We start from the raw sequence: 20112 nt of genomic DNA, 5'->3' as shown, positions 1-20112 counted from the left end.
CTCGACTGCCTTCTGTGGTAGAGAATTCCACAGGTTCGCCACTCTCTGGGTGAAGAAATTCCTCCTCATCTCTGTCCTAAATGGCTTACCCCTTATCCTTAGACTGTGACCCCTGGTTCTGGACTCCCCGACCATCGGGAACATCCTTCCTGCATCTAGTCTGCCCAGTCCTGTTAGAATTTTATAAGTTTCAATGAGATCCCCTCTCATTCTTCTAAACTCCAGCGAACATAAGCCCAATTGACCCAACCTCTCCTCATACGTCATTCCTGCCATCCCAGGTATCAGCCTGGTGAATCTTCGCTGCACTCCCTCCATGGCAAGAACATCCTTCCTCAGATAAGGCGACCAAAACTGCACACAATACTCAAGGTGTGGTCTCACCAAGGCCCTGTACAACTGCAGCAAGACTTCCTTGCTCCTGTACTCGAATCCTCTCGCTTTAGGGCCGGTGACCAAAAGCTCGGTCAAAGAGGTAGGTTTTAACGAGCGTCTCAAAGGAGGAGAGAGAGGAAGCGAGGCGGAGAAGTTTAGGCAGGGAATTCCAGAGCTTAGGGCCCAGGCAACAGAAGGCACGGCCGCCAAAGGTAGATTGACTATAATCAGGGATACACTTCCCAGCACGCACATAGACATTTAGCCAGCCAATATACTGGCTAGCTAAAGCTGATGACGACAGCCACTGGGGCTAGGATTTAATTGAAAACTAAAATCTAAGGATATACTTGCCTTAAAGGGAGTGAAATGAAGGTTTACCAGACTTATTTCTGGGATGGGGGGATTGCCCTATGAGTAGAGATTGAGAAGACATGGCCTATATTCCCTAGAATTTAGAAGAATGAGAGGTGACCTCATTGAAATGTAGGGAATTCTTACAGGGCTTGGCTGGGTAGATGCAGGGAGGATGTTTCCCCTGGCTGGGGAGTCTAGAACCAGGGGTCACAGTCTCAGAATAAGGGGTCGGCCATTTAGGACTGAGATGACGAGATACTACTTCACTCAAAGGGTTCACTCCTAGGACCCCAGCTATTCACAATATATATTAATGATCTAGACGAGGGAACTAGATGCAATATCTCCAAGTTTGCAGATGACACAAAGCTGGGTGGGCGTGTGTGCTGTGAGGAGGATGCCGAGAAACGCCAGTATGATTTGGACAGGTTGGCTGATTGGGCAGAAGCATGGCAGATGCAGTATAATGTGGATAAATGCGAGGTTATCCACTTTGGTGTCAAAAACAAGAAGGCAGATTATTATCTGAACGGCAATATATTGGGAGAAGGGGTAGTGCAACGAGACCTGGGTGTCCTTGTGCACCAGTCGCTGAAGGTAAGCATGCAGGTGCAGCAGGCGGTTAAGAAGGCAAATGGTATGTTGGCCTTCATAGTGAGAGGGTTTGAGTACAGGAACAAGGATGTCTTGCTGCAGTTGCACAGGGCCTTGGTGAGACCGCACCTTGAGTATTGTGTGCAGTTTTGGTCGCCTTATCTGAGGAAGGATGTTCTTGCCATGGAGGGAGTGCAGCGAAGATTCACCAGGGGTGGCAGGAATGACGTATGAGGAGAGATTGGGTCGATTGGGCTTATATTTGCTAGAGTTTAGAAGAATGAGAGGGGATCTCATTGAAACTTATAAAATTCTAACAGGACTAGACAGACTAGATGCAGGAAGGGTGTTCCCGATGGTCGGGGAGTCCAGAACCAGGGGTCACAGTCTAAGGATAAGGGGTAAGCCATTTAGGACAGAGATGAGGAGGAATTACTTCACCCAGAGAGTGGTGAACCTGTGGAATTCTCTACCACAGAAGGCAGTAGAGGCCAATTCATTAAATATATTCAAGAAGGAGTTGGATATATTTCTTAAGGCTAAAGGGATCAAGGGGTATGGGGAGAAAGCAGGGACAGGGTACTGAATTTGGATGATCAGCCATGATCTCATTGAATGGCGGAGCAGGCTCGAGGGGCCGAATGGCCGACTCCTGCTCCAATCTTCTGTGTTGTGAATCTTTGGAATCCTCTACCCCAGAGGTCTGTGGAGGCTCAGTTGTTGAGCATATTCAAGACAGAGTGCGATAGATTTTTGTATACTAAGGGAATTGAAGGATCTGGGGATCGGGCGGGAAAGTGGAGATGAGGTTGGCGTTCGGCTGCAACCTTATCGAATGATGGAGCAGGCTCGAAGCGACCAATGGACTCCTCCTCCTACAAGGACAGAAAATAATCAAAAAGGCTGATGTAATGCTGGCCTTTATATCTGAAGGACCAGAATACAAGAGGGTAGAAGTTATGCTGCAACTATACAAAGTCCTGGTTAGACCACACCTGGAGCACTGCGAGCAGTTCTGGGCACCACACCTGAGGAAGGATATACTGGCCTTGGAGGGAGTGCAGCGTAGGTTTACCAGAATGACACCCGGACTTCACGGGTTAAGTTACGAGGAGAGATTACACAAATTAGGGTTGTATTTCCCAGAATTTAAAAGTTTACAGGGTGATTTGATCGAAGTTTTCAAGATATTAAGGGGAACTGATAGGGTAGATAGAGAGAGAAACTATCTCCGCTGGTTGGGGAGTCTCGGACTAGGGGGCAGAGTCTATAAATTAGAGCCAGACCTTTCAGGAGTGAAGTTAGGAAACACTTCGACACACAAAGGGTGGTAGAAGTTTGGAACTCTCTTCCCCAAACGGCAATTGATGCTCGATCAATTGTTCATTTCAAATCTGAGATTGATAGATTTTTGTTAACCAAAGGTATTAAGGGATATGGGCCAAAGGTGGGTATATGGAGTTAGGTCACAGATCAGCCATGATCTCATTGAATGGCAGAACAGGCTCGAGGGGCCGAATGGCTGCTATGATCCTATTTCTTACGTTCTGAAGTCATCGGTTGTAATAATCTCCGATCTGATCAGTGCTATAATTAATACTCAGCTTCCCGTTAACACTGGCTTACAGCGAAGCACTAAATTGCCCGTGGAAGTGCTGCTACTTGTTTCGTTAAGTAACTTGTCCATTATTTCTTTGCTATTTGAATTCCTCGGTGAACCTGACTGCACCTGTTTATATCTATTAATTCCTCGTGCACTTACCGTTCAACTTTAAGATGTTACTTTGTGGTCAATAAACAATGGTTAGCTAATGACCGTGTGCTCTGCCCTCTTTTGATAAGTCGGCAAGAAAGGGTTAATTTAGTCACTCAGGTGCTTATGAGTATCCTAACCGAGGGTGAGTGCATTCAAGTATGATCCCTGGGTTAAATGTAAGACATTCTTGCGACACAGATGTGTCTCACTCCTAGAAATGAACTGTGCGCTAACAATTCAGGGGGTTCCTTTGCAAGGAATTCAGAGAGTAGGTTTAAGGATACATCTGAATCCTTGGAGTATGTTTGCCCAGGTACAGAAACCCAGTGTTCTTGCAACCGAGACCCTCGGCCCTTCCCCTAACCTACGACGTGACCCTTGGCCTTTCCCCTGTCCTGTGCAGTGACCTCTGTCCTGCACTGTGACCCTAGCCCCTTCCCCTAACTCCTGTCCTGCACTGTGACCATCGTTCCTTTCCCTGACCTTGTGACACCTCTCCTGCCTGCACGGTGTGCCTCGGCCCTTCCCCTGAACTGCATTGTGACCCTTGACCCTGTCCTGCACCGTGACCCGTGACCCTCCCCTCACCTCTGCCCTGCACCATGACCTCGACCCTCCCCTCACCCCTGTCCTACACCATGACCCTCGGCCCTTCCCACTGACCACTATCCTGCACTGTGACCCTCGGCCCTATCCCTGACTCTGACCTGCACCATGACCCTCGGCCCTTCCCCCTCACCGCTGTCCTGCACTGTGACCTTCGGCCCTTTCCCTGACCCTGTCCTGCACCATCACCCTTGGCCCTTCCTGACCCCTGTCCTGCACAGAGACCCTCGTCCCCTTCCCCCTGTCCTGCACTGTGACCTTCGGCCCTTTCCCTGACACTGTCCTGCACCATGACCCTTGGCCCTTCCTGACCCCTGTCCAACACAGAGACCCTCGTCCCCTTACTCTGACCCCTGTCCTGCACTGTAGGGGGAAAAAGAATTGGAACTTGGAACTCTTGACCCTGGTGATGTCACAAGCAGGAAGGTCATACTTGGGCTGTCTCTGACATCACTTCCTCCATGAGGTCATCGGACCCTGTTACCATTCAAAATGTGTTCAGTTCCTGCTCGAGAATGGTGCTCTTGCACCCATGGATCTGAGTTATACCTCGAGTTTACTCACAGTTTGTGGTGAGCTGATGGGAAGTGTGGGTGACCCTCAAAGATCTGGGGTCAAACCCAGCCCCAGACAAGAGGAGAATGAAGAGCTCTGCTCTCTGGGAGGCTTACTGGGGTCAGATATTGACCTTTCACCCTCTGGGACATGGGGTCAAACCCAGGTTGGTTGGAGAGGGTTGAAGATAGCTGGAGCTTTAATCTGTATCTAACCCGTGATGTACCTGCCCTGGGAGTGTTTGATGGGACAGTGTAGAGGGAGCTTTACTCTGTATCTAACCTGTGCTGTACCTGCCCTGGGCGTGTTTGATGGGACAGTGTAGAGGGAGCTTTACTCTGTATCTAACCCGTGCTGTACCTGCCCTGGGAGTGTTTGATGGGACCATGTAGAGGGAGCTTTACTCTGTATCTAACCCGTGCTGTACCTGCCCTGGGAGTGTTTGATGGGACAGTGTAGAGGGAGCTTTACTCTGTATCTAAACTGTGGTGAACCTGCCCTGGGAGTGCTTGATGGGACAGTGTAGAGGGAGCTTTACTCTGTATCTAACCCGTGCTGTACCTGCCCTGGGAGTGTTTGATGGGACAGTGTAGAGGGAGCTTTACTCTGTATCTAACCCGTGCTGTACCTGCCCTGGGAGTGTTTGATGGGACAGTGTAGAGAGAGCTTTACGCTGTATCTAACCCGTGCTGTACCTGCCCTGGGAGTGTTTGATGGGACAGTGTAGAGGGAGCTTTACTCTGTATCTAACCCGCGCTGTACCTGCCCTGGGAGTGTTTGATGGGACAGTGTAGAGGGAGCTTTACTCAGTATCTAACCCGTGCTGTACCTGCCCTGGGAGTGTTTGATGGGACAGTGTAGAGGGAGCTTTACTCTGTATCTAACCCGTGCTGTACCTGCCCTGGGAGTGTTTGATGGGACAGTGTAGAGGAAGCTTTACTCTGTATCTAACCCGTGCGGTACCTGCCCTGGGAGTGTTTGATGGGACAGTGTAGAGAGAGCTTTACTCTGTATCTAACCTATGCTGTACCTGCCCTGGGAGTGTTTGATGGGACAGTGTAGAGGGAGATTTACTCTATATCTAACCCGTGCTGTACCTGCCCTGGGAGTGTTTGATGGGAGCTTTACTCTGTATCTAACCCATGCTGTACCTGCCCTGGGAGTGTTTGATGGGACAGTGTAGAGGGACCTTTACTCTGTATCTAACCCACGCTGTACCTGTCCTGGAAGTGATTGATGGGACAGTGTAGAGGGAGCTTTACTCTGTATCTAACCCATGCTGTACCTGCCCTGGGAGTGTTTGATGGGACAGTGTAGAGGGAGCATTACTCTGTATCTAACCCGTGCTGTACCTTCCCTGGAAGTGTTTGATGGGACAGTGTAGAGGGACCTTTACTCTGTATCTAACCCGTGCTGTACCTGCCCTGGGAGTGTTTGATGGGACAGTGTAGAGGGAGCTTTACTCTGTGTCTAAACCGTGGTGAACCTGCCCTGGGAGTGTTTGATGGGACAGTGTAGAGGAAGCTTTACTCTGTATCTAACCTGCGCTGTACCTGCCCTGGGAGTGTTTGATGGGACAGTGTAGAGGGAGCTTTTCTCTGTATCTAACCCGTGCTGTACCTGCCCTGGGAGTGTCTGAAGGGACAGTGTAGAGGGAGCTTTACTCTGTATCTAACCTGTGCTGTACCTGCCCTGGGAGTGTCTGAAGGGACAGTGTAGAGGGAGCTTTACGAGAATACAATGTAGAAGTTACGTTCAGTTTTACAAAGCCCTGGTTGGACCACACCTGGAATACTGTGAGCAGTTCTGGGCAGCACACCTTAGGAAGGATATACTGGCCTTGGAGTGAGTGCAGCGTAGGTTTACCAGAATGATACCCGGACTTCACGGGTTAAGTTACACGGAGAGTTTACACAAATTAGGGTTGTATTCCCTGGAGTTTAGATGGTTAAGTGGTGATTTGATCAAAGTTTTCAAGATATTAAGGGGAACTGATAGGGTAGCAAGGTAGAAACTATTTCCGCTGGTTGGGGATTCTAGGACGAGGGGACAGAGTCTAAAAATTAGAGCCAGACCTTTCAGGAGTGAAATTAGGAAACACTTCGACACACAAAGGGTGGTAGAGGTTTGGAACTCTCTTCTGCAAACGGCAATTGATGCTCGGTCAATTGTTAATTTTAAAACTGAGATTTTTGTTAACTAAAGGTATTAAGGGATATGGAGTTAGGTCACAGATCAGCCATGATCTCATTGAATGGTGGAACAGGCTCGAGGGGCTGAATGGCCTGCTCCTGTTCTTATATTACTCTGTATCTAACCCCCGACGCTCCTTCCTTGCCCTGATTCCAGTATATCCTCTGTTCCTGCAGTATTTCTCAGCGGGTGCTGCTCCCTTGCCGGGTCAGTGGGAACAGTCACTGCCATGCTGGGCTCCCCTCTCTCCAGTACGGAGTACAAAACGTTCTTTGCAGCCTTGAAACCCGTGCATAGAGCAGTCCAGGTGTGCAGGAAACGCCTGACCTCCGGCTGTGACTACAAGGAGATCGCGACGCTGGACAGACTGGAGAACCATGGACTTGTCCCGACAGGTGAGGGCTGTCCCAATCCCCCCCTCCCGAACACCGAGGGTAAATGGTCTCACCCGGTGTGGAGACTGAGGCCCACACACACACACAGAGCAGGAAAGGCCCAGGCTTCGTCCCCGGCCTGTGCTGAGTTAGCCTGATCTCTCACCCAGTGTGGGACTAAGGCACACACACACACGCACACACGCACACACACAGAGCAGGAAAGGCCCAGGCTTCATCCCCGGCCTGTGCTGAGGTAGCCTGATCTCACACCCAGTGTGGGACTAAGGCACACACACACACACACCAGGAAAGGCCCAGGCTTCATCCCCGGCCTGTGCTGAGTGTAGTGTCCGCGTACCAATAACACACGGACTGCAGGAGAACGGTAATAACAGGTGTTTACTGAACAGAGGGTATGCTGGAACTGAAAGTACAGAAGCCTGCTACGGCTTTATATACTGGTGTGGTCACTGCCGGTACTACAGTATAAAAGCAGTTCTCTCTTAAAGGTACATACACAACAATTCCTCCCCTTTTAGATAAACAGTACATAATATTCATTTAACAATTAAATAATAACTAATTACAATTACAATTTTCTCTGTACTATATACATCAGCTGAAAGTAATCATTTATAAGTTCAGTCTTTGAGGAGGCTTCCTGATCCTGACTGGATAGTGCCTTTCTCGAGTATCCTGTTCTTGTGGCGGAGTCGATTCTGGCTCATTGTCATTGGTTGGTTCGTCAGCTTCCAATACCACTGATTCTGAGGTAGATGCAATCTGTACTTCGGGTTCATCACCAGGTGCGCATGCTCGTGGTATGGGTTTGACTTGTTCCTGTGACTCTAGAATCTGATCAGCATGGCGTCTCACGATGCTCTCTCCAACGTCCACTGTGTACATTAGTGGTCCCTGCTGTGTGCATATCGTTCCTGGCTGCCATTTTTCTGTTCGGTAGTTGCGGGCCAAGACTGGTTGCCCTATCTTGAAGCTCCTGGTTGGCTTCTCATTGATGTGCTGGAATTGCTTATCCTCAACATCTCGTCTTATGTTTGGTTTGAGCAAATCCAGGCGACATCTTAACCTTCGGTTAGAGAACATCATGGCTGGAGCTTGGTTGGTGACTGCATGTGTCGCATTCCGGTAAGCAAACAAGAAATTATCCACCTTGTGTTGCAGTGTTGTCGTTATACATCGCCTTTATTGCTTTTTTAAAGGTCTGAACAAACCTCTCAGCCAATCCAATTGTGGCTGGATGATATGGGACAGATGTGTAATGTTTCACCCCATTAATCCTCAGAAATCTCCGGAAATCCTCGGACACAAATTGTGGCCCATTGTCGGAGCAAATCTGTTCTGGCAAGCCATTCCTGGCGAAGATGGTCCGTAGGACTGCAATAGTTTTCTCCGTGGTGGTGGAGGACATTTTGATGACCTCTGGCCATTTCGAATGGGCATCCACAGCGATTAGGAACATTGAGTCCATAAATGGACCAGCAAAAGCAACGTGTACCCGTTGCCATGGCGATGAGGGCCACTCCCATGAATGTAGCGGGGCCTGTGGTGGAGCGTTTTGGACCTTCTGGCATCCTGTGTATCTCTTGGTCATTTCCTCGATTTCTTTATCGATTCCCAGCCACCACACAAACGCCCTGGCTAGGCTCTTCATTTTTACCCCTCCCAGATGACCCTCATGAAGCTCATTGAGCACTCTATCTCTCAACTTGGTTGGAATTACCACTCGGGATCCACACATCAAGGTCCCCCGGCACACTGACAGCTGTTCTCTCCTTGGCGAGAATGCTGGCAACAGTGAGTCGCCATGTGCTGGCCATCCCTTCACCGTCAAATCATAGACCCGAGAGAGTGTCGGGTCATTTCGGGTTTCCTTCTCTATACTTGAGTTTGTAACAGGTAGACATTCGACTATGGTCGAATGGAATATCTCAACAGGGTCCACTGCAGGTGCTTCCTCCACCGTAGGCAGCGGCAGGCGCAACAGCCCATCAGCGTTTCCATGCTGTTTCGTACCCTTATACTCTATGTCATATTGATGTGCCCCTAGAAAAAGGGACCATCTTTGCAGCCGTTGCGCCGTCATCACCGGAACGCCCTTCTTTGGGTTAAAAATGGAGACAAGAGGCTGGTGATCAGTCAGTAAGGTGAATTTCTGTCCGTGCAGATAGTGATTGAACTTCTTCACCCCCCACACCAGGCTGAGGGCCTCCCTGTCAATCTGGGCGTAGTTACGCTCGGCTGAGGTTAACGAGCGCGACGCAAAGGCTATTGGCCTCTCTGAACCGTCAAGGAATTTGTGCGGCAGCACTGCTCCAATGCCGTAGGGAGATGCATCACATGCCAACCGAATCGGTAGTGTTGGATTGTCGTGGGCCAATACTTCTTTTGAAGTGATTAGGCATTTACATTTCTGAAAGGCACGCTTACACTCATCACTCCATTTCCATGCTACTCCAGTTTGCAGCAGGGCGTTCAGTGGGTGCAGAATTGTAGACAAATTTGGCAAGAACTTATGGTAGTAGTTCACCAACCCGAGGAACGACCTCAGTTGCGACACATTTTCCGGTGCTGGAGCCTTGACTACTGCCTCAATCTTGTCTGGGGACTTATGTAACCCCTCTTCATCAATCACGTGGCCACAATACGAGATTTGTTTCCTGAAAAACTCGCATTTGGGGCGGTTGGCTCGTAGCCCATATTCTTGTAATCTAGTGAGCACCTGCTCCAGGTTGGCAAGGTGTTCACTGTCAATTTTGCCCGTAACCAGGATGTCGTCCAAATAACACTGGGTTCCCGGGATCCCTTGCAGGACTTGTTCCATCGCCCTCTGCCAAATAGCCGGAGCTGATGCTACCCCGAATACCAGTCGGTTGTACTGGTAAAGACCTTTGTGAGTGTTTATCGTGAGGTATTTTCTAGATGCTTCTTCTACCTCCATTTGTAGATACGCTTGGGCCAGATCAATCTTCGTAAAGCGTTTCCCTCCAGATAGTGAGGCGAAAATATTCTTCTATCCGCGGAAGTGGATATTGTACTGTGTGCAGGACTGGGTTCACAGTTACCTTAAAGTCCCCACAGATGCGAACCTTCTTCGGCTCCCCAGGCGTGCTGCTCAATGATTTCTTCATTACAGGAACGATGGGTGTGGCCCACTCGCTCCAGTACACCTTGGACAGCACACCCGAGTGCTCCAGACTCTCCAGCTCTGCTTCGATGGCTGGGTGGATTGCATACGGTACCGGTCTGGCCTTAAAAAATTTTGGGTTTGCGTTATCTTCAATTTTTATCATTGCCGTTACGCCTTTTAGAGTCCCAAGTCCTTGCTGGAACACCTCTTTCGCGTCAGTTAGAATTTTTGACAGTCGTCCAGGTGTGACGTCGTCATCCTTTTTGTCAGCCACAGTTAGCGCCTGAATGGAATGCCAATCCAATTGTATTTTTCGGATCCATTCACGTCCCAATAATGGTGGTCCTCCATCTTGTAGTATATATAGATACAGTTTCTGTGTTTCCTTGCCGTTGTATTTAACGGGCACCCTTATTTTCCTCTGGGGTAGACTTTTTGCCCCGTATATGTCTTCAAGACAATGGATGTGCCCTTCAAGGGTATGTGTGAGAATAGCCGCTCGTAGTCTCGTCGATTCATGACTGTTGGGGCTGATCCTGTGTCCAATTCCATCTTTACTTGGGACCCTGCTATCATGAGGGTGACCCAAATGGTTCGGTGATCCTCCTTTGCGATCACGTTGTGTAACTTTAGACAACTTAGTCTCCTGCTCCCGGAGTCATTATCACTCTTCTGATCTTCTGAACTACTGTCCGTCATCTTTTGTACTTTCTTGTACTTTTCCTTAGTAGTTCTTTTAGTGTTGGTTTTCTTTCCCGACCTGCAGACTCATGCTATGTGTCCCACTTTTCCACATTGCCTGCATACTTTGTCCTTAAACCAGCAATCCTTCTGGTCATGGGTTGTTCTGCCGCAGCGATAGCACTTTTCTGCTCCATATGCCATTTCATTGGTGCTATATTCTTGCGGTTTCTGTTGTATTTCCGCAGCTCCCCGTGCTGCTGCTTCGTAGGATACTGCCACGCTGAAAGCCTTTTCTAGCGTAAGGTCCTTTTCCGAAAGTAGTCGTTTCTGGGTTCCTTCACTCTGGAGCCTGCAGACAAACTTATCCCTTAAGGTGTCTGCCAGTCCTGCTCCGAACTGGCAGTGTTTCGATAACTTGCGTAGTTCCGTAAGATAGTCAGCATTACTCTCATCTTTGTGCTGGTTTCTTTTATGGAACTTGAATCTTTCTGCTATCAGCAGCGGTGTAGGGTTTAGATGTTCCTGTAAGATATTGACAATCTCTTCAAAGCTTTTCTCCATTGGTTTAGCTGGGGTACTTAAATTCCGCAATAGGCCGTACGTTCTCGCGCCCATTAAATTCAATAATACCGACGCCTTCTTTTCATCGGCCACCTCATTTGCCTTGCAGTACACTTCAATTCTTTCCACATATGTGGTCCAGTCTTCTATTTCGTTGTCGAAAGCCGTGATGCTGCCACTCTTCGGCATCTTGGGTGGTTTAAAATGGCGCCTCCTGCGCTTTTCCTTCTTCCCCAATGGAATAAAATGGCGCCTCCCGCGCTTTTCCTTCTTCCCCCTGCTGCCAATGCTGCTCCTAGCGTTCTAAATAGTAATGGCGGCGCCCCGCGGCTTCTGCGCGTCTCTCTTTTGTTAATTAATTTTCTTAGTTTTATTCTTCTTCGACGCTGTCCACTGCGCGTCTCTTTTCCTTCCCCCTTTTTATTTTCTTTAACACTGCCCGGCTCTTGAGCACCGACCGCGCCCTGTGCGCTCCACCCTCTCTCTCTCTTTTCCTTCCCGACGACGCTGCACGGCCCCCTTTGCAGAGCCGCTCGATCGAGCTCTAGCCCGCCGCAGTCCGGAAGGGTCAGCGCACTACCTGCTACCAGCACGATTTGCTGGAACACCTTGACTGGGGAGCCAAGCCCAGCTCTCCACAGCTTCCCCTGCGATTCTCTGAACTCCGATGGATCACTGGGTGGTTGCCCACGGTCGACGCCCGTTGCTCTGGCTTCGACCTCCAAGAAGCTTCTTTTCAGGGATGGATCCCCGTGAAGTGATGCAGTACTGCAGGTGAGTTCGAACCTGCTCGTCGCCACTGTAGTGTCCGCATATCAATAACACACGGACTGCAGGAGAACGGTAATAACAGGTGTTTACTGAACAGAGGGTATGCTGGAACTGAAAGTACAGAAGCCTGCTACGGCTTTATATACAGGTGTGGTCACTGCCGGTACTACAGGATAAAAGCAGTTCTCTCTTAAAAGTACATACACAACACTGAGTTAGCCTGATCTAACACCCGGTGTGGGACTGAGCCCCACACACACTGAGCAGGAAAGGCCCAGGCTCCATCCCCAGCCTGTGCTGAGTTAGCCTGATCTCACACCCGGTGTGGGGACTGAGCCCCACACACACACAGAGCAGGAAAGGCCCAGGCTCCATCCCCGGCCTGTGCTGAGTTAGCCTGATCTCTCACCCGGTGTGGGACTGAGCCCCACACACACAGAGCAGGAAAGGCCCAGGCTCCATCCCCGGCCTGTGCTGAGTTAGCCTGATCTCACACCCGGTGTGGGACTGAGCCCCACACACACACACACAGAGCAGGAAAGGCCCAGGCTCCATCCCCGGCCTGTGCTGAGTTAGCCTGATCTCACACCCGGTGTGGGGACTGAGCCCCTCACACACACAGAGCAGGAAAGGCCCAGGCTCCATCCCCGGCCTGTGCTGAGTTAGCATGATCTCACACCCGGTGTGGGACGGAGCCCCTCACACACACAGAGCAGGAAAGGCCCAGGCTCCATCCCCGGCCTGTGCTGAGTTAGCCTGATCTCTCACCCGGTGTGGGACGGAGCCCCTCACACACACAGAGCAGGAAAGGCCCAGGCTCCATCCCCGGCCTGTGCTGAGTTAGCCTGATCTCTCACCCGGTGTGGGACGGAGCCCCTCACACACACAGAGCAGGAAAGGCCCAGGCTCCATCCCCGGCCTGTGCTGAGTTAGCCTGATCTCTCACCCGGTGTGGGACGGAGCCCCTCACACACACAGAGCAGGAAAGGCCCAGGCTCCATCCCCGGCCTGTGCTGAGTTAGCCTGATCTCTCACCCGGTGTGGGACTGAGCCCCACACACACAGAGCAGGAAAGGCCCAGGCTTCATCCCCGGCCTGTGCTGAGTTAGCCTGATCTCACACCCGGTGTGGGACTGAGCCCCACACACACTGAGCAGGAAAGGCCCAGGCTCCATCCCCGGCCTGTGCTGAGTTAGCCTGATCTCACACCCGGTGTGGGGACTGAACCCAGTACTGCCAACTCTCGTGAGTCTATCGCGAGAGACACGATTTCGGAGTGAAATGAAGCATCGCTCGTGATCCCGCGCTGAAACTCCGAAATCTCGGGATTTTCTTTTCTGGATTACTGCCGAACTCCCGTTGACAATAATGCGGCAATTTGCGCCTGTGCGGGAAATTCGCTGCCATCCTCAAAAGGCACCTGGGAGGCAGTGCATCGCACCGAGATTACCTTCGAGCTCAAATACATTTGTTACCCATTGCTGTCTGTCATCAGAGTTCCCAGCAAGTTACCAGTTCTACTTAGCAAGAAAGAAAGATAGGCTTGCATTTCTATAGCGCCTTTCACGACCACCGGACATCCCAAAGCCCTTCACAGCCAATGAAATATTTTTTGAAGTGCAGTCACTGATGTAATGTAGGAAATGCAGCAGCCAATTTGCGCACAGCAAGCTCCCACAAACAGCAAAGTGATAATGACCAAATTATCTGTTTATTAGTGATGTTGGTTGAGGGATAACTCCCCTGCTCTTCTTCGAAATAGTGCCATGGGATCTTTTACATCCACCTGAGAGAGCAGACGGGGCCTCGGTTTAACATCTCACCCCAAATGACAGCACCTCCGACGGTGCAGCGCTCCCTCGGTACAGCCCCTCCGACAGTGCAGCACTCCCTCAATACGGCCCCTCCGACAGTGCAGCGCTCCCTCAGTACTGCCCCTCCGACAGTGCAGCGCTGCCCTACCGACAGTGCAGCGCTGCCCTACCGACAGTGCAGCGCTCCCTCAGTACTGCCCCTCCGACAGTGCAGCGCTCCCTCAGTACTGCCCCTCCGACAGTGCAGTGCTCCCTCAGTACTGCCCCTCCGACAGTGCAGCGCTTCCCCAGTACTGACCCTCCGACAGTGCAGCGCTCTCTCAGTATTGCCCCTCCGACAGTGCAGTGCTCCCTCAGTACCGCCCCTCCGACAGTGCAGTGCTCCCTCAGTACTGCCCCTCCGACAGTGCTGCGCTCCCCCAGTACTGACCCTCCGACAGTGCAGCGCTCCCTCAGTACTGACCCTCCAACAGTACAGTGCTCCCTCAGTACTGACACTCCCTCAGTACTGCCCCTCCAACAGTGCGGCACTCCCTCAGTACTGCCCCTCCAACAGTGCAGCGCTCCCTCAGTACTGCCCCTCCGACAGTGCAGCGCTCCCTCAGTACTGCCCCTCCGACAGTGCAGCGCTCCCTCAGTACTGCCCCTCCGACAGTGCAGCGCTCCCTCAGTACTGCCCCTCCGACAGTGCAGCACTCCCTCAGTACTGCCCCTCCGACAGCGCATCACTGAGGGAGTGCTGCACTATCAGTTACTCATAAAAGACGGAGAGTTAGGAGAGTAACTAAAGGCTTTTATTAGCAAAGAACAGAGCATGCCTCTCATGGTTGGCTGGGTTCCAAGAAGGCAGGGGGCTGCAGAGCAATCACCTTTATACTTGGGCCTGTGGGTGGAGCCAGGGGCGGAGCCAGCAGAGACATGCTGAGGCATGCATAGGTACAACAGTGTGCAACAACAACAACGGTGAACAACAATAACAGTGGTTTACCACATTCACCCCTTGTTTAAAATTGAGTCCGGCGGGGTGAAGTGTACTAAAGGTTCGTGTAAGTAAGTCTATCAGGTGGTCTTGTATGCCGTCCTGATCGTCGTGGTGGCGGCGGTGATGGTGCAGCATCCAACGTTGAATCTGGCGTCTCATTGAGTGGTTGGGTGGTCAATGACGGGTCCTGGGGCTGCGGCATGCCGCCTAGCGGGGTTGGGTTGTGGGTAGTGGTGGATGGCAATGGTAGTGTTTCAGGGGCGCCCGAAGGTGCGAGATCTCGTGTGGGGGCTGTGTCCTCCCGCCCGTCCGGGTACACTACGTAAGCGTACTGGGGGTAGGCGTGGGTAGTGGTGGGTGGCGAGGGAGGTGTTTCGGGAGCACCCGAAGGTGCGAGATCTCGTGTGGGGGCTGTGTCCTCCTGCCCGTCCAGGTACACCACGTAAGCATACTGAGGATTGGCATGGAGGAGGCTCACCCTCTCGACCAGGGGGTCCGTCTTATGGGACCTCACGTGCTTCCGCAGTAGGACGGGTCCTGGAGAAGTCAGCCATGTCGGTAACGAGATCCCCGATGTGGACTTCCTGGGGAAGGAGAACATTCTCTCGTGAGGGGTAGCATTTGTGGCTGTACAGAGCAGTGACCGAATGGAATGGAGCGCCACAGGGAGGACTTCCTGCCAGCAAGAGGTCGGAAGGCCCTTAGATTTCAAGTTTAAAAGGACTGCCTTCCAGACCGTCGCATTCTCCCTTTCCACCTGGCCATTACCCCGGGGGTTGTAGCTGGTGGTCCTGCTTGTAGCAATACCTCTCGAGAGCAGGTACTGCCGGAGTTCGTCGCTCATAAAGGATGAGCCCCTGTCGCTATGAATATAGCTAGGGAAACCGAACAAGGCGAAGAGGTCATTCAGACATTTAATGACCGTGGTACTGGTCATGTCTGAGCAAGGGATGGCAAACGGGAAACGGGAGTACTCGTCAATTATGTTGAGGAAGTACACATTGCAGTCGGAGGAGGGGAGGGGCCCTTTAAAATCGACGCTCAGCCGTTCAAAGGGGCGCGTGGCTTTGATCAGGCTTGCTCTGTCTGGCCTATAAAAATGCGGTTTGCACTCGGCACAGATTTGGCAGTTCCTGGTCATGGTCCTGACCTCCTCGATGGAGTAGGGCAGGTTACGGGATTTGATGAAGTGAAAAAACCTGGTGACCCCCGGGTGGCAGAGGTCATTGTGGAGGGTCTTCAGTCTATCGACCGGCGCGTTGGCGCATGTACCACGTGATAGGGCATCTGGGGGCTCATTGAGTTTCCCGGGCCGGTACAAGATATCGTAATTGTAGGTGGAGAGTTCGATTCTCCACCTCAAGATCTTGTCGTTCTTGATTTTGCCCCTCTGCTTATTATTAAACATAAAAGCTACTGAACGCTGGTCAGTGAGCAGGGTAAATCGCCAGGTAATGCCTCCAATGTCGCACAGCTTCCACAATGGCCTGGGCCTCCTTTTCGACAGAGGAGTGTCGAATCTCGGGGGCCCTGGAGGGTCCTTGAGAAAAAGGCCATGGGTCTCCCCGCCTGGTTAAGGGTTGCAGCTAGGGCAAAGTCGGATGCGTCGCTCTCCACTTGGAAAGGGATGGACTCATCCACTGCGTGCATTGTGGCCTTCGCAATATCTCCTTTTATGAGAGTGAAGGCTGCACATGCCTCTGCTGTCAGGGGGAAGGAGGTGGACTTGATGAGGGGTCTGGCTTTGTCCGCATAGTTGGGCACCCACTGAGCATAGTATGAGAAAAACCCTAGGCATCTCTTCAGTGCTTTTTGGCAGTGGGGGAGGGGGAGCTCCATAAGGGGGCGCATCCTGTCGGGGTCGGGGCCGATGACTCCGTTCTCCACTACACAGCCAAGAATGGCAAGGCGCTTGGTACGAAACATACATTTGTCCTTGTTGTATGTTAGGTTCAGCCGCTAGGCCGTACGGAGGAATTTCTCTAGATTAACATCATGGTCCTGCTGGTCGCGGCCGCAGATGGTGACGTTGTCTAGATAGGGGAAAGTGGCCTGGAGCGCGTTCTGGTCAACCATCCGGTCCATCTCCCGTTGGAAGGCAGAAACCCCGTTGGTGACGCCGAAGGGAACTCTGAGGAAGTGGTAGAGACGACCGTCAGCTTCAAAAGCTGTGTACTGGCGGTCCTCAGCCCTGATGGGGAGCTGGTGGTATGCCGACTTCAGATCAATCGTCGAGAACACCCGGTATTGTGCTATCTGATTGACCATGTCAGATATGCGGGGGAGTGGGTATGCATCTAGCTGGGTGTAGCGATTGATCGTCTGGCTGTAGTCAATAACTAGGCGCTGTTTTTCGCCAGTCTTCACCACCACCACTTGTGCTCGCCATGGGCTGGTGCTACTTTCAATAATCCCTTCCTTCAGGAGTCTCGCTACCTCGGATTTAATGAAGCTCCTATCCCCGGCACTGTAACGCCTGCTTTTGGTAGCGATGGGCTTACAGTCGCGGGTGAGGTTAGCGAACAAGGAGGGGGGGGAACTTTAAGGGTGGAGAGGCTGCAATTGTTGCGCGGCGGGCGATTTAAAAGCTGCTGGCTGCAGACTGTGAGTGGGGGGAGGGGTCCGTCGTACGCTAATGTGACACTCTTGAGGTGGCACTGAAAATCCAACCCCAGTAGAACGGCAACGCAGAGATGGGGCAGGACCAGGAGTTTAAAATTTTTGTATTCTGTGCCCCTTACTGAAAGGGTCACTACACAGTAGCCACCGACGTCCGCTGACTGGGCTTTGGAAGCCAAAGAGATCCGATGGCGCGTCGGCAGGACCGGGAGAGAGTAACTGCGCACCGTGTCGGGGTGGATAAAGCTCTCCGTGCTCCCGCTGTCAAAAAGGCAGGTAGTGGCGCGGCCGTTTACCGTAATGTCCATCATGGACCTGGACAGTTGATGAGGGAGAGATTGGTCCAGCGTCACGGAGGCCAGCGTATGGTCGAGCGAGTCGATGTGGTCGTCAGATGAGGCGGTGGTTGAGTCCGGGTCCCCCGTGGTTGAAGTTGGAGACGTCCAAGATGGCGGACAAAATGGCGGCGCCCATGGTCCCGATCCCCACGCGGCTGGGGGAGCCCAAGATGGCGGACAAGATGGCTGCCCCCACGGTTCACACGCGGCGCTGCTGGCGTTAGCGGTTTTACCTTTGCAGGCGCTGACATAGTGTCCTTTCTTCCCGCAGCCGGAGCAGGTAGCGTTTCTCGCCGGGCAGCGTGCTCTGGGGTGTTTTGCCTGGCCACAAAAATAACATTTCTGTGCCATGGACACCGCAGCAGCAGTTGAAGGCGGCGGTCCCATGACCCAAGGTTGTGGCGTCCACGTTGCGGAGCGGTTAGGGGAGAAGGCGTCCATATTCCTGTGGGCCGCGTCGAGTGAGAGCGCGAGGGACACTGCCTTTCTCAGGTCCATTTCTCCCTTTTCCAACAGTCTCTGCCGGGAGTAGTCGGACCTTAGACCCGCAACGAAAGCATCTCGGATCAGTCCCTCCGTGTGTGCTGCGGCTGATACTTCTTTGCAATCGCAGTCTCGGCCGAGTATCCGTAGTGCCCGTAGGAAGGCCTCCACCGATTCCCCGGGCTGCTGTCTGCGGGATCTTAAGAGGTGCCGGGCATAGACCGTATTTACCGGGCGTGCGTATTGCCCTTTTAGCAGACCGATAGCCGCCGCGCAGGTCGTCGCGTCCTGGATTATTGTATAAACTTGGTGGCTCACCTTTGAGGCCAGGATTTTCAGCTTGTTTTCGTCCAGGGTCACAGTTGAGGCTTGCAGGTAGGCCTCGAAGCAACGCAGCCAATGCGCGAATTTGGTAGCCGAACCCGCTTCTTGGGGGTCTAGGTCCAGGCATGTTGGTCTGAGGGCTCGCAGCAGCTCCTGTTGCTCAGCGTTTGGTGCAGCAGCCTGCTGTTCAGCGTTTGTTGTCGACATTTTGTTTTTGCTAATAAAATTGATGCGCTATCAATTACTCATAAAAGACGGAGAGTTAGGAGAGTAACTAAAGGCTTTTATTAGCAAAGAACAGAGCATGCCTCTCGTGGTTGACTGGGTTCCAAGAAGGCAGGGGGCTGCAGAGCAATCACCTTTATACCTGGGCCTGTGGGTGGAGCCAGGGGCGGAGCCAGCAGAGACATGCTGAGGCATGCATAGGTACAACAGTGTGCAACAACAACAACAACGGTGAACAACAATAACAGTGGTTTACCACACTCAGTACTGCCCCTCCGACAGTGCAGCGCTCCCTCAGTACAGCCCCTCCGACAGTGCAGCGCTCCCTCAGTGCTGCCCCTCCGACAGTGCAGTGCTCCCTCAGTACGGCCCCTCCGACAGTGCAGCGCTCCCTCAGTACGGCCCCTCCGACAGTGCAGCGCTCCCTCAGTACTGCCCCTCCGACAGTGCAGCGCTCCCTCAGTACTGCCCCTCTGACAGTGCAGCGCTCCCTCAGTGCTGTCCCTCCAACAGTGCAGCACTCCCTCAGTACTGCCCCTCCGACAGTGCAGCGCTCCCTCAGTACTGCACTGGAGTGTCAGTCTAGATTTTTGTGCTCATGTCTCTGGAGCATGAATTGAACCCACGACTTTCTGACTCAGAGGCGATGATGCTACCCAGTGAGCTACGGCACGGGGTCAGTGTTGCGGGCTTGGGGTGGGGGAGGGTGGGTCGCATTGTTTAACTCGTCCCTCTGTCGGATCGCTGTGCCCATGTCGGTTTAATGGTGCTGGGTGTGTGGGTGATTGTCTTAATAGAGAACACGAGTGTTGTTTGAGTGCCAGGGCAGGCGGTGAGCGCCAGGGCAGGCGGTGAGCGCCAGGGCAGGGCAGGCGGTGAGCGCCAGGGCAGGGCAGGCGGTGAGCGCCAGGGCAGGGGCTGTGTGCCAGGGCAGGCGGTGAGCGCGAGGGCAGGCGGTGAGCGCCTGGGCAGGCGGTGAGCGCCAGGGCAGGCGGTGAGCGCCAGGGCATGGGGTGAGCGCCAGGGCAGGTGGTGAGCGCCAGGGCAGGCGGTGAGCGCCAGGGCAGGGGCTGCGCGCCAGGGCAGGCGGTGAGCGCCAGGGCAGGCGGTGAGCGCCTGGGCATGGGGTGAGCGCCAGGGCAGGCGGTGAGCGCCAGGGCAGGGGGTGAGCGCCAGGGCAGGCGGTGAGCGCCAGGGCAGGGGCTGCGCGCCAGGGCAGGCGGTGAGCGCCAGGGCAGGGGGTGAGCGCCAGGGCAGGCGGTGAGCGCCAGGGCATGGGGTGAGCGTCAGGGCAGGCGGTGAGCGCCAGGGCAGGCGGTGAGTGCCAGAAGTCGATGACAACAACAGCTT

At 52.9% G+C, this 20112-nt stretch overlaps 1 protein-coding gene across 2 annotated transcripts in view; it reads left to right on the top strand.

The window, feature by feature from the left end:
• Nucleotides 1–1932: 1932 nt before the first annotated feature.
• Nucleotides 1933–20112, top strand: part of LOC147091204 (uncharacterized) — a 37088-nt gene continuing 18908 nt past the window's right edge. The window contains exons 1-2 of one of the 2 annotated variants that reach the window (XM_085976674.1): nt 1933–4260; nt 6613–6831. In XM_085976674.1, the coding sequence (XP_085832800.1) occupies nt 4221–4260; nt 6613–6831 (259 nt within the window). In that variant the 5' untranslated portion in view covers nt 1933–4220. The remainder of the gene's footprint in view (nt 4261–6612; nt 6832–20112) is intronic. The other variant, XM_085976675.1, reaches the window with a different exon arrangement.

The sequence above is a fragment of the Somniosus microcephalus genome, unplaced genomic scaffold (genome assembly GCF_052327205.1).
Source record: "Somniosus microcephalus isolate GS21.2 unplaced genomic scaffold, FLI_Smic_1.0 unresolved_chr3, whole genome shotgun sequence".
Lineage (NCBI taxonomy): Eukaryota > Metazoa > Chordata > Chondrichthyes > Squaliformes > Somniosidae > Somniosus > Somniosus microcephalus.
The sequence above is the reverse complement of the archived record's forward strand: the minus strand, read 5'-3'. Positions and strand labels throughout refer to the sequence as shown.